General features: G+C 64.3%; 1 protein-coding gene across 1 annotated transcript; it reads left to right on the forward strand.

The window, feature by feature from the left end:
• Positions 1-346: 346 nt before the first annotated feature.
• ACAP3 (ArfGAP with coiled-coil, ankyrin repeat and PH domains 3) lies at positions 347-14528 on the forward strand. Its single transcript, XM_068985608.1, has 23 exons — positions 347-472; positions 4046-4103; positions 4734-4853; positions 5051-5104; positions 6191-6249; positions 6853-7036; positions 7398-7442; positions 7536-7631; positions 7710-7784; positions 8822-8934; positions 9029-9080; positions 9318-9418; positions 9493-9604; positions 9838-10046; positions 10119-10188; positions 10312-10406; positions 10485-10690; positions 10850-10954; positions 11967-12065; positions 12150-12370; positions 12549-12658; positions 12769-12879; positions 13014-14528. The coding sequence occupies exons 1-23, from the start codon at positions 426-428 to the stop codon at positions 13159-13161; spliced, it is 2490 nt and encodes an 829-aa protein (XP_068841709.1). The 5' UTR covers positions 347-425; the 3' UTR covers positions 13162-14528.
• The last annotated feature ends 256 nt before the right edge of the window (positions 14529-14784 follow it).

Here is a 14784-nt window from a genome sequence, read left to right on the forward strand (position 1 = left end):
GACCCGCGAGCTCCCGCGCCCACCCCGCTAGCACCCGCCCAGTTCTCCCGCCGCGGCCCGGATGAGCGCATGTTGCCAATCCCCCAGGTTGCCTAAGGCCGAATCGCTGGAGCGCACGCGGCCCAGCAGCTCCTGAGACTGCTACTGGCCCCATCCACTCTTCCGACCCGCTGCCCGGACGAAGGGGGCGGGACGTCGGAGCGTTTGGCGACGCTCCCCGGCGGTGACAGCGGGCGGCGCGCGCGGAAGGAGGACTTTGGCGACGCTCCCCGGCGGTGACAGGCGGGGCGGGGCGGTGGCGCAGCGGCCTCGTTCCGGGGCGGGCGGGCGCCGATCGCGGCGCGGGCGGGCGGGCAGGCCGGCCGGGGATGCCGCTCGGGCCGCCGTGGTCCTTGTGCCAGTGAGCGCCGCGCGCCGTCGCAGCCATGACGGTGGAGTTCGAGGAGTGCATCAAGGACTCGCCGCGCTTCAGGTGCGCCCCCGGGGCGCGACGCGGCCCTTTGTGATCCGCGGGTTCGCAGCCCCTCGGGGCACCCGGGACCGCCGGGGGATGGGGCGCGGGAGGGGGAGCCGGTCCTGCCTTTGTACCCGGCGCCGGGGCTGGAGGCCAGAGCAGGAGGACTCGCCTTGGACAAAGCCCGCAGCAACCCCGGCCCTAGAGTCCGGAACAAAAGATGCCCCTTGTGCTGGTCGCCGCGCGCTAAGGGTGCGCGCGTGGGGCGGGGCGACCTCCGGCGCGGCCACCTCTCCGTGGGAGTGTCCGTCCGCTTTGTGTCTAGACCTTCTGCCGGCCACCTGCACAGAGCTGAGATCTTGCCGGGCCCTGCAGCCCGACTCTGGCTAGGGTCGTCTGAGTGCGTCTGGTGGCTGCATCGGGAATCTGTCTTGGTTCCTGTGCCCAGAGTAGTCAAGGGGGCGGGCAGCTGGAGCCACAGTTAGGGCTTGGGCAGCTGCTTGGCAGGGTGGCCTAGATGCCTGGCAGGGTGGGGTCTACCTGACCAGACTGGATTCGAGAGACTGGTGGAGGTTCTGGGCTGTGCCCAGCCATGGGTTTGTGCTTTTAGTCCTTCTTGAGAGTGCAGGCTGGCTTATGTGTGGACATGTTCATGGTGTGCACGCATCTGCTCTAACGGGGCACCTCCTGTGTATCAGGTGCTCATGCTTGTGCTTGGGTGCTGCTGAGGATGTGAATTCTGCCCCTCTGCACCCTCTCTTGAGGTGCCAGCCCTTGGACATGAATGTGTGGGTGAGCTGCACCCCTGGACTGCTGCTAGATACAGAGTGGGTGTTTATCATGCAAGGATGAGTTTAGACACTAAGCGCATGTTAGTTTGTTCCTGTGTATCCCAGCACAGGGTACATGTTTATGCAGCAAATCCATGAGTACACACTTCTGTGTGTGTGTTGTGCTTCTGCGTGCATACATGTTTGATGGCCCATGTGCCTGTCAGGCCTTGGCACACTTGCACTGGGTTGTGTGCATGTGTATGTGTGTGTGCTGGGGCTTTGGGGTGTGTTAGCAAGAGGGCCTGTGTGCAGTGCCTGGTGGGCCTCAGCATCGATGCTCTCACCTCTGAGTCCCTGGAGCCAGCCCCTTGCCCAACGACTTCACAGGGAGTCAGCAATGAAGGCCAGGGAAGACTGGATGAGGGGTAGAGGCTGGACCAGAGAGTGGCCTCCGGCCCTGAGCAGAGGGCTAATGGTCACCTCTGCTCTCCCATCTTACGTTCCTGATATTTGAGGGGGGGAATGTGAGCAATTCAGGTACCTATGATCCCGGGCTGGGGGCACCCACAGTGGGGCAGTGGATGCAGCTGATGCCTGGGCTTTGCCAGGTTTTCTTTGAAAGTACCTAGCTAAGACTCCAAGGTGGGGGCCAGGGAGATGCCCCTGACCTCAGGCCACAGAAGCTGTACTGTGTGGGTTTCAGGGTTGGGCTGAGATTTAACCAGGTTTTGAGGCCTTTGGGGGGTTCCCTTGTCCGTGTGCCCTCAGGTGCTGCTGAGGATGTAACCTGGACTTCCTGGAGGCCAGCTTGGGGGCCAGGGTTAGGGTAGAACTGGGTGGGAGAATGTGGTCAGGATATAGGGCCAAGTGACCCCAGCCCTGGGGGAAGAGGGACCTTGTCTGTGTGCTTGTGGCCTGGGCAGAGCCCCAGAGCCCTGGGTGCCTGTGGCTAGAGGGCTCCAGGCTCTCTCAGACTCACCGGGGCACCGCCCACCCCTTGTTCATGGTGCCCCCTCCCCTGGGTGGGGCTTCAGGTGCTGAGTCATGGCTCTGGTGGGGAAGCTGGCCTCACCCTCCTACCCACCATCCAAGCTGCTGAGGAAATCCTGGAGGGATGGCAGGAGAGGAGGCCTTGGTCCATGGAGGTGGGGGGAGAGAGATGAGGGGCATGCGGCCCCCAGGATGGGCTCTCTGCTGAGTGCCCACCTCACCCCCATGAGCACATTGTTACCATGCACCCCGCACCAGCTCTCTGGGGACCAACTGCCCCCTCCCTGCCCTCCTGGTTCAGGGGTGATGGTCCTCCATGCAGCTGCTCAGGGCAGTTGGGGTGACTGGGGCTCCAGGGGCTGTGTCTCTGCTCTGCTCTGCAGTGTCCTCTCCTGGGCTGGTGGTCCTTCCATGCCCTGGGCCCTGGGATTGGGGGGAGGGGAGAGGCTACAGTGATGGTCAGGATCCTGTAGTCTCAGGCTGGGCATCCTGCTGGGCGTGGGCCAACACTGGTCCAAGCAGACGTCCCCTCTGACCCCTTCCTGCTATGGAGTTCAGAGAGCCCTCAGCCCTGGGGCAGGGATGAGGGCTGCTTAGAGCAGAGGAGGGCAAGGGATCTTCCAAGGGCCCTGACGAGGCAGCCTGGCACCCCTCCCCACAGCTCCTAATTGAGGGAGTACTGAGCTGCCCCCCAAATGAGGACTAAGTCCCTCTCCCCCAAGCCTGGGAAACCCTGGAACATGGCCCTCTTCTACCAGCTACGGGGCAGCGAGGGGCCACTAGACCTGGACAGCCTCCTCTGCCCTGGCCCTGGCCCTGGAGGCTGCCTCCAGCCCCTGGCCCGAGCTCCATTCCACGTTGTCCCTTGTCCCCAGGAAGCCAGATGGGCCCAGCTCACCAGCTGAGTGGGTTAGGGGGGGGCCTGGGATCCTGGCCCTCTTTCCCTGTTTCCTGTTCCCAGAGCATTGGGGGCGGGGGGGGGGGTTGGGGGGAGTCACGTGTCTGATCCATCTGCCTCTCGCCTTGCCTTCCGGGATTCTCTGTCCACTGGCTTCTCTGGTGATGTCATCGTTAACTCTTTCCTCCCCAAGGCAGCCCCATTATCAGGCCACCCCAGCGGGAGTGGGCTCCTCCAAGGTCTGACCCACTGCTCCCTCCAGGCAGACAGGGCCAACTTCGTATTTGAGGTTGGGGGAGTAGTCGGGAGGTAGGGGCATGCCTCTGCTGGGTGTCTCACTGTGCCAGGGAGCAGCCCCAGGTTTGCAGGCTCTGCTGACACAGGTCTGCCCCAGGGTCCGCCAGCCCCAGGCCAGAGTGGGCTACAGCTGAAGTTAAGGGTTCGGGGGTCCAGATGGGGTCTGGGGTCAACTCTGAGCCTTGGAGAGGTGTATAGGCTGGGCTGAGGGGTGGTGACCAGCGAGGCCCTGCATGTCCCCCTCCACAGGGCCCTGGCCCCTCCCTCTCTGCTAGGGACCACCCCCTCCCCTGTCCACAGACCCCATTTGGGGGCATCACAGCCGATTAGGGCTCTATCTGCCTGGGATGGTGGTGGGCCCTGGAGGGTCTGCAGCCATGGAGTCACGGTCCCAGTCCTGCCTCTTCTCCTTTCTCCTCCTCCCTCTTCCGTGCCCCCACACCAGTCTCCATGCCTTAGTCTGTCCAAGGGGCGTGGAGGAAGGTGGGCCTGTGGGAGCCAGTGGCTATCGACAGAGCAGCCCCCTCCCACTGCAGACCCCTTTGGGGAGGTGCCTGGGGAGACGAAGACCAGCTAAGTCGGTGGGGGAGGCTCGCTGCAGGCGGGTCTCCAGCCACCCTGTACCCGTCGCAGGGCAACTATCGATGAGGTGGAAACGGACGTGGTTGAGATCGAGGCCAAACTGGACAAGGTGAGGGAAGGGCCTGGGGGTACATAGAGGGCTCGGTCCAGCTCACTCGCGGCCACCAATACGAGTACAAGTGTGTGTTTATGCATAGCACGTGGGCCTGGCTGTCACTGGCCATCATACCTGCCACACACACACCTGTGTCTGTGTGGTTTCCTCTTGCCAAGACAAGGAGGGGCATCTTGGGGGAGGCAGGGGCAGCTGCTGGGGGCTGTGCCTCTGAGTGGCTGGGTTAGGGGCCCAGGGCACAGACAGGAGGGGAGGAGGGGTGGCATCCATGAGGCCCTGCTGGCTGATCCTGCTGTTCCTTGGCCAGGACCACATGCCCACGCCAGTCCTGGGGTCCCTGCTCCTGGCTTCCCTCTCTTGCTCCTACCTCCCACACTGGAGCCAAGGCCTGGTCAGTGCCAAGCTGTTGCCCCAGCACCAGGTGGGCTTAGGAGGACAGGTGGCGGGCAGTGGCCTTCCTTCTCTGCCTAGGGTTGCCCAGCTGTGTCCTGGGCACTGATAGGCCGTGAGCTGAATTCCGGCTGCCTGGCAGGGTCCCAGCCTGTGTGGTCTGGCCTTGGTGGCGGTGAGGGCTGGGCCCACAGGTGGCGTGAGTGTCCCCCGTCCGTCTTCTCCTGTCTGCAGCTGGTGAAGTTATGTAGCAGCATGATCGAGGCAGGCAAGGCCTACGTCACCACCAACAGACTCTTCGTGAGTGGCATCCGTGACCTGTCCCAGCATTGCCAGGGCGACACTGTTATATCGGTGAGGAGCAGCTGACCTCTGACCTCTAGGCAGGGGCAGGCACAGGCAGGCAGCCCCTCGAGGGTGCCCCTGCCCTGGGAGCAGGCGGGTGTTTGTGCTGGGCCACAGGGGCCACTCTGTGGCTAGTGGGTGGGAGGTGCTGACACTGGGGGCATGGCAGTCCCATTTAAGCAAGGGTCTCCCCTACCCACCCCCAGGAATGTCTGCAGAGGTTTGGAGACAGCCTGCAGGAGATGGTCACCTACCACATGGTGAGCCCTGATGGGGGAAGTCGGGGGGCACTGCGCTTCCTTATCATCACTGTCATCCCTTCCCAGGCAGCCACCCCTCGGGCTTCCTGCAGGCCCCACCCAGCCTGGAAGGCTCTGGGCTGGCTCTGGGAGAGCTGAGCTGGCAGGGGCGGGCTGTGGGGGGGGCCACGTTTCTGCTTCTGCAGTCTGGGGGGCGCCCACATTGCTGAAACTCTACTGTGTCCCAGGTGAGGGCCGGATAGCCAGCAAGGAGGTGCCTGGAACCTGCCCATCTGGGGCTGAGGGTGGTGGGGGCTTGGCATAGGCGCCTTAGAGGGTTATCCAGGGCCATCAGACAAGGGTCATTGGCCAGGCTGACCCCACTGCTTCCCAGGATGGGTCTGAATGACCTTGAGCCCCTCAGGGGCCCCCTGCATGGACACAGAATAGAATGAGGCCCATGTGGGTGGTCAGACCGTGGCCTGGAAACCAGAGCCCCAGACTAACCAAGGGGCCCCTCCCCCACAGGGGAAGTTCAGAAATAAACCAGTGCTGGACAGCTCGTCTGGCCTCAGCAGTCTGTCTGCTTCTGGTTAGGGCCCAGCCCTCTCCCCATGTTGATCGGATCTGATTCTGGGTCCAGTTAGCACTGTGGGGGAGGCCCCTCCAGCCCCCCACAACCACTTCACCCTGCCCCCAGGCCAGATCACTCAGGAGCTTCAGCCACAGCTGGACCCTTCCAACTGCAGGGTTGGTCATCCTCAAGGTGGCCCCTTCCCAGGCTGGGGCACTGGCTGTCACTAGGGACCCTGGGTGTGCCTGCTCTGTCTGGGCCATGGGAGGGGGACAGCTTGGGCCTCGAGTCTGAGAGCCAAGTGAGGGAGATGGGCAGGTGGTCACAGCTGTTGCCTCTGGGCGCTGACCCAGGCCTGGGGGCTGCACCTGGTCCCTTGGACCCTGTGAGGCTGGCTCTGTGAGGGTGACCAGCTGGGGCCTAAGTGGGGCTGGACAGGGCATTCTCTGGTTCTTACCTGAGGGGATAGGGGCCTGGCCTCTGGGGTCATGTGGGGGCAGGTCCCTGATACCTCCACCTTCCTATGCTCCCAGATTCTGTTTGACCAGGCCCAGAGGTCTGTGAGGCAGCAGCTCCACAACTTCGTCAAAGAGTGAGTGGCCCCAAGGGAGGCCTGGCCTCTCTCGGACCCAGGAGGGCGTGAGACCACACCCATGCTGGGGTGTTTGAGCTGAGAGTGTCTGGGGCCCTGACACAAGGCCTGCAGGCTCTGCATGGGGGGCTCAGTGTAGGCCAAGACTGGGCTGAGGAAACAGTGCTGGAGGGCAGGACCACAAAGGGCAGCAAGGGGGCCCTCAGGCAGGGGTGAGGGCAGGACCATGGAAGGGTCAGGGTCGGGTCATAGAGCAGGAGGTGGGGACTTAGCGGGGGTCTCAGCTCAGTGCTCTGTGTATAGTTGGGGATCCCCCAAGTGGAGTGTCTAGAGTCCAGGTTAAGGCTAGGGGTCACCCCCAGCTGGACCAATCCTGTGGGTGAGGTGGTGAAGAGAAAGGGGGCCCTGGATTGGGGAAGGGACCTGAAGAGGAGATGGCAGGGAGTGCTGGCTGTAGGGGGTGGGAGGCCAGGACAGGGAGGTGGGGAAGGGGATTGTGGAGCACAGAGGGGCTGGGAGCAGAAAGAGGGCCTTTCTTGAAGGGGGGGAGACCCCAGTGCACCCCTCCTCAGCCTCCCTGACCTGGCACCCGCTGGCCTCCAGGGACGTGAGGAAGTTCAAGGAGACCAAGAAGCAGTTTGACAAAGTTCGGGAGGACATGGAGCTGTCGCTGGTGAGGAATGCCCAGGCCCCGAGGCACCGGCCCCACGAGGTGGAGGAGGCTACGGGTGCCCTGATCCTCGCCCGAAAGTGTTTCCGTCACCTGGCGCTGGACTATGTGCTCCAGGTGAGTCGCTGGGCCTTGTGTGTCACTGCAGACAGGGACCTGGTGTCTGGAGGGGCCCCTCTGACTTGAGAAAACTTCGGATACTTGGGGAGGGACCTGGAGGAGGGAATGCCCCAGGCAAAGGCCAAGAGGTGGGGCCGTGCTTGGGACAAGCTAGGGCTAGAGGCTGCAGGAGGGCTTGGAGCAGGGGGTAGAGTTCATGGCTTTGTCCATGGAGAAACCATGAGAGGAGGGATGGGTACCAGTGTAGGGAGCATCAGATGAGCTGGTGGTCTCGGGGAGCCACAAGTACCCTGAGTGGACACGAGCAAGGTCCAGGCTCAGCCCTGATATCTTCACCTGTTCACACCTTCCTTGGCAGATCAACGTCCTCCAGGCTAAGAAGAAGTTTGAGATTTTGGATTCTGTGAGTGCTGGGGTTGGGTGCACCTGGTGGGGCCCTGGGCACCGTAGCTGGCAGCTGGGCCTCACCTGTGTCCCTACCCCCCGCCCCCTCCAGATGCTGTCCTTCATGCATGCCCAGTACAGCTTCTTCCAGCAGGGCTACAGCCTGCTGCACCAGCTGGACCCTTACATGAAGAAGCTGGCGGCCGAGGTGAGCCTGCGGGGAGGGGAAGCCAGGGCCAGCGTCAGGGGAGGGGGTCCACTTCCCTCTCTGTACCCCTCCCCACAGCTGGACCAGTTGGTGATCGACTCGGCAGTGGAGAAGCGGGAGATGGAACGCAAGCATGCCGCCATCCAACAACGGGTGAGGCCCTGCAGCCTTGGCCTCCCTGTGGAGGGCCCCTCAGCCCTCTCCAAGTGTGGACCTGGGAGACTGCCACAAAGACACACTCCCTGTCCCTCCCCAGGCCTGCCCACGCTCAGGCTGATTCTGATCCTCCTTGGAAGAGCAGTCAGAGGTGGGAGTCCTCATCCCTCAGGGTCTCAGCACAGTGAGAGGTCACTTAGAGGCCAGGACCAGCCCCCTCAGCCCACAGGCGCTAGGGCTGGGGCTGGGTGGAGGGTCCTACTGGGGCCTCTCTGCTCCTGGCCAGACGGCTGTCATGGCGCTGCCCTGGGCGGAGATGACTGCTGGTGGGAGCTGCTAGTTCCCCGGAGGCGGCGGCAGGGCTTCACTCACTGGCTCTCTCTCTCCCTGCTCCCGCTCCTCCCGCTCCCGCCCTCAGACACTGCTGCAGGTGAGTGGGCACCCACCCAGGGGTGGGGTGGGGGGACAGGTGGGTTGGGGCCTCTGTCCGCCCCGCCCCGTTTCAGCACCAAGGACACCTCCACAGCCCCGGTGCTCTGACCCTGAGCACCTCCCGGGGCACGCCCAGCACCAGCGGAGGCTGCTGAGCTAGGACCGAGTCCCCTTCGGGAGCAGCTGCAGCTGTCCCTTCCCGCCCCCACTCAGCCAGGGGAGCAGGTGGCTGGGCCTCCTCTCCCACTGCCGGACACACAGGACAACGCTCAGTGTCTCCCTGGCCCGTGTGAATGGAGCTCTGTCAGGCTGGCTGGAGCAGCCCAGCTGGCGACATGAATGGGGGACTGAGGACAAGGGAGGCGGCTTCCTTCCTGATCCTACCCAGAGCCTGCTGTCTATGCTAGGCAGGAGGAGCTGGGGGCTGGGGCCGGAGCCCCCCCAGCTGTGGCAGGAGGCATCGGCCCCTATGGGGTTTGGGTCAGGAAGTGGCTATGAAGACTCACCCTCTCAACCTTGGCCCGGGGGAGCCTGGGAGGGCAGCCGTGTCTGCACAGCAGTGGGTGGGTGCTCATGGGGGGCTGGGCTCCGACTGCACCCAGGACTTCTCCTACGATGAGCCCAAGGTGGAGTTTGATGTGGATGCACCCAGTGGGGTAGTGATGGAAGGCTACCTCTTCAAGAGGGCCAGCAATGCCTTCAAGACGTGGAACCGGTAAGGGAGGCCCTTCCTCAGGGGACTGCAGGGCAGATAGGTGGGGGAGGGTGCCCAGCCCAGCCTGACCCCTCCTGGCCCATTCCCCACCCAGGCGCTGGTTCTCCATCCAGAACAGCCAGCTGGTCTACCAGAAGAAGCTCAAGGTGCACTGGGCCCAGGGCAGTGACTCCTGGGCCTTCTCACCTGGCCTAGGGGTGGGCGGTTGGGCGGGTTGGTATCATGGGGCTGAGGACACGGATGGGCAACAAAGCCTGAGTGGCCAGGGACAGAGACCACTTGAACCCCAGCCAATCTGTGTCCTGGGTGGAGCAGTGAACGGGTGGTCAGGGTGGGGCAGGGCTGGGTGCTAAGCGCAAGGGCCACAGCGGTCATGCCTGCAGGACGTGCTGACCGTGGTAGTGGACGATCTCCGGCTCTGTTCTGTGAAGCCCTGTGAGGATGTCGAGCGGAGGTTCTGCTTTGAGGTCGTGTCGCCCACCAAGTAAGCAGGTCCTCCCCCGGGCATGATGTGGCAAGACCCCCTGCTTGCTCAGGCTGACAGGCCCCTTCCTGCAGGAGCTGCATGCTGCAGGCCGACTCAGAGAAACTGAGGCAGGCCTGGGTTCAGGCGGTGCAAGCCAGCATTGCCTCCGCCTATCGGGAGAGCCCTGACAGCTGCTACAGTGAGGTGGGCCCTCCCTGCACGTGCGTGTACAGCTCCCACAGGCCACACACCAGCACACATGTGCATTCTCTGTATGCACACATGAGTGTGTGTGCCCACATGGAGGTGCAGGCTCATGCCTCAGGCACCCTGGCCTGTGTCAGGCCCTGTATCTGGGGAGGAAGAGGGGGGCCCCCACTGGGGAGACTGGGGTTGGAGCTCCCGTAGGGCTGAGTGACCCCTCACCCGGTCCCCAGAGGCTGGACCGCACCGCCTCCCCATCCACAAGTAGCATCGACTCTGCCACGGACTCTCGGGAACGCAGCGTCAAGGGTGAGAGTGTGCTGCAGCGGGTGCAGAACGTGGCCGGCAACAGCCAGTGTGGTGACTGCGGCCAGCCTGACCCGCGCTGGGCCAGCATCAACCTGGGTGTGCTGCTCTGCATCGAGTGCTCAGGCATCCACAGGTGGGCCTCCTGGGCGGTGCGGAGGGGGTGGGGGCGGAGCCACGCCCTGACTCTTCCTCCATCATCATCCAGGAGCCTGGGCGTCCATTGCTCCAAGGTGCGGTCCCTGACCCTGGACTCGTGGGAACCGGAGCTGCTGAAGGTGTGTGGGGGCCATTGCAGGCCACCAGGTGGCTGGTGAGGGGAGGGAGACAGGAGCCGGATCTGCCCACTTGAGGGGAGGTCTGTGGGCTAGGCTGATGCTGGCCTCACCCTCTCCTCCCAGCTGATGTGTGAGCTTGGAAACAGCACGGTGAACCGGATCTACGAGGCCCAGTGTGAGGGGCCAGGCATCAGGAAGCCCACAGCCAGCAGCCCCAGGTGAGGTGTGGGGTAGCCTAGGCAGGGCCTGGGGTGCCCCCACCCACAAGTGCGGCCTCATGTCTGGTCCTGGTCCAGACAGGACAAGGAGGCCTGGATCAAGGACAAATATGTGGAGAAGAAGTTTGTGCGGAGGCCGCCCTCGGCACCAGCCCGGGAGGCCCCACAGCGCTGGAGGGTGCAGAAGTGCCAGCGTCACCACAGCTCCCCCAGAGCCCCCGCCCCCCGCCGCAGCAAAGTTCGGATGGAGCCCGTTCTGCCCTCTGTGGCTGCCCTGTGCTCAGGTGGGAGGGGGCCGGCAGGTGTGCCCCAGCTCACAGGCCTGGGCAGGGGGTGAGCCTCCAGACTATGGACCTCAGGGAGGCCAGGGGTTGGGGGAGGAAGGAGCAGAGCCCCAAGCTCTGCCCACCTCCCAGCCTGGCCTGGTTACTGCCCTGCTGCAGGCTCCGTGGAGCCCAGGTTCCGCAGGGACTCGCTCTTCTGCCCAGACGAACTGGACTCCCTTTTCTCCTACTTCGATGCAGGGGCTGCCGCGGCCGGCCCACGCAGTAAGTCCCCTGTTGCCCACCCGCCAGCTCAGCCGGGGCAGCAGAGCAGGGACCAGGCATGCTTGCTCAGAGGGTGGACAAGTACAGGACAGCTGTGGCCACTCACCCAGGGACTGGAGGGATGGGCATTCCTTGCAGGAGGGACTAGTGTAGGGATGGGGAGAGTCTGGGGGCCAAGCAGGGCTAAGGCTGGGACAGTATCTCCAAGGGCTGGGGGTAACTCAGCCACTGACTTGGAGCCATGACCCTCAGGGAGACCCGCGTGTGGTGTGCACACAGTGTGTGTGTGGCATGACTGTGCACATGGGTACGTACATCTGAGTGTGTACATGTGTGTATACACATGGGTGTGTGCACATGCATGTGTGTTCGTGGACAGTTGTGTGCCAGACCAGCTCCTGAAAGACAGTTGTGTGCATCTTCTCCAGCTCCTCCTGGAGTGGGGGTGGGGGGCACATGCTGCAGGTTGGGGCCCTCCCCGCCCCCTCCTGGGGCCTACCTGTAAAGTGTCTAACAGCACCCACTGGCCGGGGGCGTCTGGGCCGCCTTTCTGGGCAGTGTGGACAGAAGGCATAGACCGGGGCCAAGAACTGGCAGGGCTGCTGGGGTGAGCGGGTGCCGTCGGGCAGCAGAGGGCGCTGCCTCGCTGTCCCTCAGCTCGGGGCCCTTCTGTGAGGGCTGCTCTTGGGTGCTGCTCACTGCCGCCTAGAGCCGCGTCTGGGTGGATACCTCCCAGCTTGCATTATGGCGGCGCTACGGCCAGTCCGTCCTTCTAGGGCCCACCTGAGCGAGGGGGGGATCACACCCACGGCTGTGCTCCTAGGGGGCGCTTAATCCTTGACTCCGTTGAGCTGTCACCTGATTTTCTCGCCTTTCCTCCCATCCTGGGCAGGGCTCTCCTCTGCCCCCTAGTGGGGACTGATCCTGCTCCAGGGAGCATCCGCGGGAGGGTGGGCGGCCCTCCAACCTTCCCCCAGGCCTCTCAGGAACCCTCTGGCTGTGGACTTTGCAGGTCTGAGCAGCGACAGCGGCTTAGGGGGCAGCTCCGACGGCAGCTCAGATGTCCTGGCCTTCGGCGTGGGCTCTGTGGTGGACCGCGTCGCTGAGGAGGGTGAGTGCGCGGCTCCCCATCCCTGGCCCTGCGCCTCCCCCGCTCCGGGCCGGCTTACCTGCCCCGATCGCCCTGTCCTCGCAGAGGGTGCAGAGTCGGAGGAGTCCAGCGGCGAGGCGGACGGAGAGGCGGAGACCTGGGGCCTGGCAGACGTGCGCGAGCTGCATCCGGGGCTGCTGGCGCACCGCGCGGCGCGCACCCGCGACCTTCCCGCCCTGGCGGCGGCGCTGGCGCACGGGGCGGAGGTCAACTGGGCTGACGCGGAGGACGAGGGAAAGACGCCGCTGGTGCAGGCCGTGCTGGGGGTAAGTAGGCGCCCGGCTGCGCCCAGACACAGGTGCAGCGTCTTCACAACGGCTCTCCCTTGGTGCGCACGCGTGAAGGGGCGTCGGGGCGTGGTGAGAGGTGGGGGGCCTGCAAGGAACCGTTTCCGTGGCTTGGCTCCGTCTGAACCATGCCGCCTCCCCACACCGGCTTCCCCAGGGCTCCCTGATCGTCTGTGAATTTCTCCTGCAAAACGGAGCGGACGTGAACCAAAGAGACAGCCACGGCCGGGCTCCGCTCCACCACGCCACGCTCCTTGGCCGTACTGGGTGAGTCGTGGGCTGGTCATACCCTCACCTCCCCCTGCCCCATGGGCCCGGGTTGCCCGCCCACCAGTACCTGCCCAAGGCCTGACCTGACTTGCCCGCTCCGCTCTCAGCCAGGTCTGCCTGTTCTTGAAGAGGGGGGCGGACCAGCATGCCTTGGACCACGCTCAGCAGGACCCATTGAGCATCGCTGTGCAGGAAGCAAATGCCGACATCGTCACGCTGTGAGCAGGAGGGCGGTGTGGGTGGGGGACCCTGTGGGTGGGGCGGAGCACTTCACAAGGCCCGCCCTCCTCAGGTCTGGGACGCGGTGGGCTGGGGGCGGGCTAGGCTCTTCACAAGGTCCGCCCTCCTCCAGGCTCCGTCTGGCGCGCATGGCCGAGGAGATGCGTGAGGCCGAGGCGCCCTCTGGCCAGCCGGGCCCTCTGACCGGCAGCAGCCCCACTGAGCTCCAGTACCGCAGGTGCATCCAGGAATTCATCAGCCTTCACCTGGACGAGAGCTAGGGCAGCGGGGCGGGCGGGACCTCCCCACCGGCCCGTTCCCGGAGAGCACTGGTGTTCCGGAGCTCCTGGAGGCCCTGCTGCCGGCTCCGCCCTCTTCCTCCAGCGGCCCCCACCCCGGGCCGGAGCGGGACCAGCACTGAGTCTTCTGAAGCTCCAGTCTTCCCCAGGAGGTGTTGCATCACTCCCCGCCCAGGGACCCTATGTCTAACGGTGACCCCTTCCTAGGGGGCCTGGGTTGCTCGTGTCACAAACCACTCTCAAGGCCCCATGTCACCTTGTGCTCCTCTCTGCTCCCCCAGGCCTGTGTCACCTCCTGCCCCTCTATCTCTGGGCCCATGCCACTTGGTGCCCCACTCTGCCCTCAGGGCCTGTGTCACCTCGTGCCCCCACTTTACTGCCCAAGGACACTGACCTGCTAGTCGGGTCCCTCCCATGCCCTTAGCCCCTCCGCTGGGCCCTGGGCCCTGGGGCTGGTGGCTGGCCACCGGCACCTTGTGAGGGCAGAAGGGACCGCCCATCCAGGGAATCAACCCGTGTACCTCACTTAGCAACCCCAGCATCCAGGCTGGGCTTCTTGGGTGCTTGGGGACTCTGGCCTGGGGCCTCAGCCCTGATGGGGCACGGACGTCCTGAGGCCGTGTGGCTGGCCATGCAGCCCCATCTGTCCCTGCCTTTTCCCAGAGCGGGTGGCAAGTGCGTCGCTCTTCCCACCCCTGCATCTGATGTCCTTTGTCACAGACTGAAGGGTTTTCTACAGTGACCTCGTTCTCACTTTGTCTCACGTCTTTTCTCTGGACTCAAGGACCACCTTGACCCCCAGCTCTGCCCGCTGCTGGGGGGGCTCTGCAGCTCAGCCCTGCCCCCTCACCAGCCTTGCCCCTGGTTCAGCCCATGGGGCTTCAGCTCACCCCCAGGGCCCTCTGATGCCTTCTGCATTCCCCTTCCTGGAGCCCTGGGGCAGTGGCTGGGCCTCTCCCCATCTCTACCCTCGGCCAGTCCAAGGCCAGTTGGCTGGTCACTATGCAAAGGCTGCCCAGGGAGGCCCCATGGGCAGCAAGGTGGGCCCCCAACTCCCTCGCCTGCTGGCTGTGACACCCAGAGAGCAGAATTAACTCCTTCCTCTCTCCCTGCTTGAGCTCTGCCCCCACCTCCCACCCCACTGCCTGCGCCAGGGCCTTTGCTAGGGCCCAGCTGGCGGGACCCGCCTCCACTCCAGATCACAGTTAATAAACAGCCGCTTGCACCCGCTGCCTCACCTCACCCGCCTCACTCCGCTCTGTCTCGACTGGGGTCGGGGGTCACCTGCCTTCCCCAAGGGGTGGCCCTGCGTGGGACAGCACCAGTGGTGCCCTCAAAGGGTGCAGTAAGCTGGAACCTGGGGGCCTGCCTGATAGAAACCCGGGCTCCACTGATTAAAATCAGTTCTTGATACTCCACTCTCTGGCTGCCCTGCCATTTTCTAGGGTGGACACTAACTGGCGAGGATGGTCTGGCCCTAGCCTTGTCCCCTAGGCAAACTCTGCCCCGTGTCCCCTGCCCCACAACCCCCACAGCATCTGTGACTGAGAATGTGGCAGTACAATCTGGTTGGAGGTTTTCAGCTCACTCAGGGGACGGGGAGGG

This window comes from Capricornis sumatraensis, chromosome 14, assembly GCF_032405125.1.
Source record: "Capricornis sumatraensis isolate serow.1 chromosome 14, serow.2, whole genome shotgun sequence".
In the NCBI taxonomy this organism is placed as follows: Eukaryota; Metazoa; Chordata; class Mammalia; order Artiodactyla; family Bovidae; genus Capricornis; species Capricornis sumatraensis.

What these genes read in the sequence shown, in the direction of transcription:
- ACAP3 (XM_068985608.1), top strand. Translation starts at nt 426, where the DNA reads ATGACGGTGGAGTTCGAGGAGTGCATCAAGGACTCGCCGCGCTTCAG. An exon ending in AAGGACTCGCCGCGCTTCAG is followed by an intron (nt 473 to 4,045) that starts GTGCGCCCCCGG and finishes TACCCGTCGCAG; the next exon opens with GGCAACTATCGATGAGGTGG. An exon ending in AGATGGTCACCTACCACATG is followed by an intron (nt 5,105 to 6,190) that starts GTGAGCCCTGAT and finishes CTATGCTCCCAG; the next exon opens with ATTCTGTTTGACCAGGCCCA.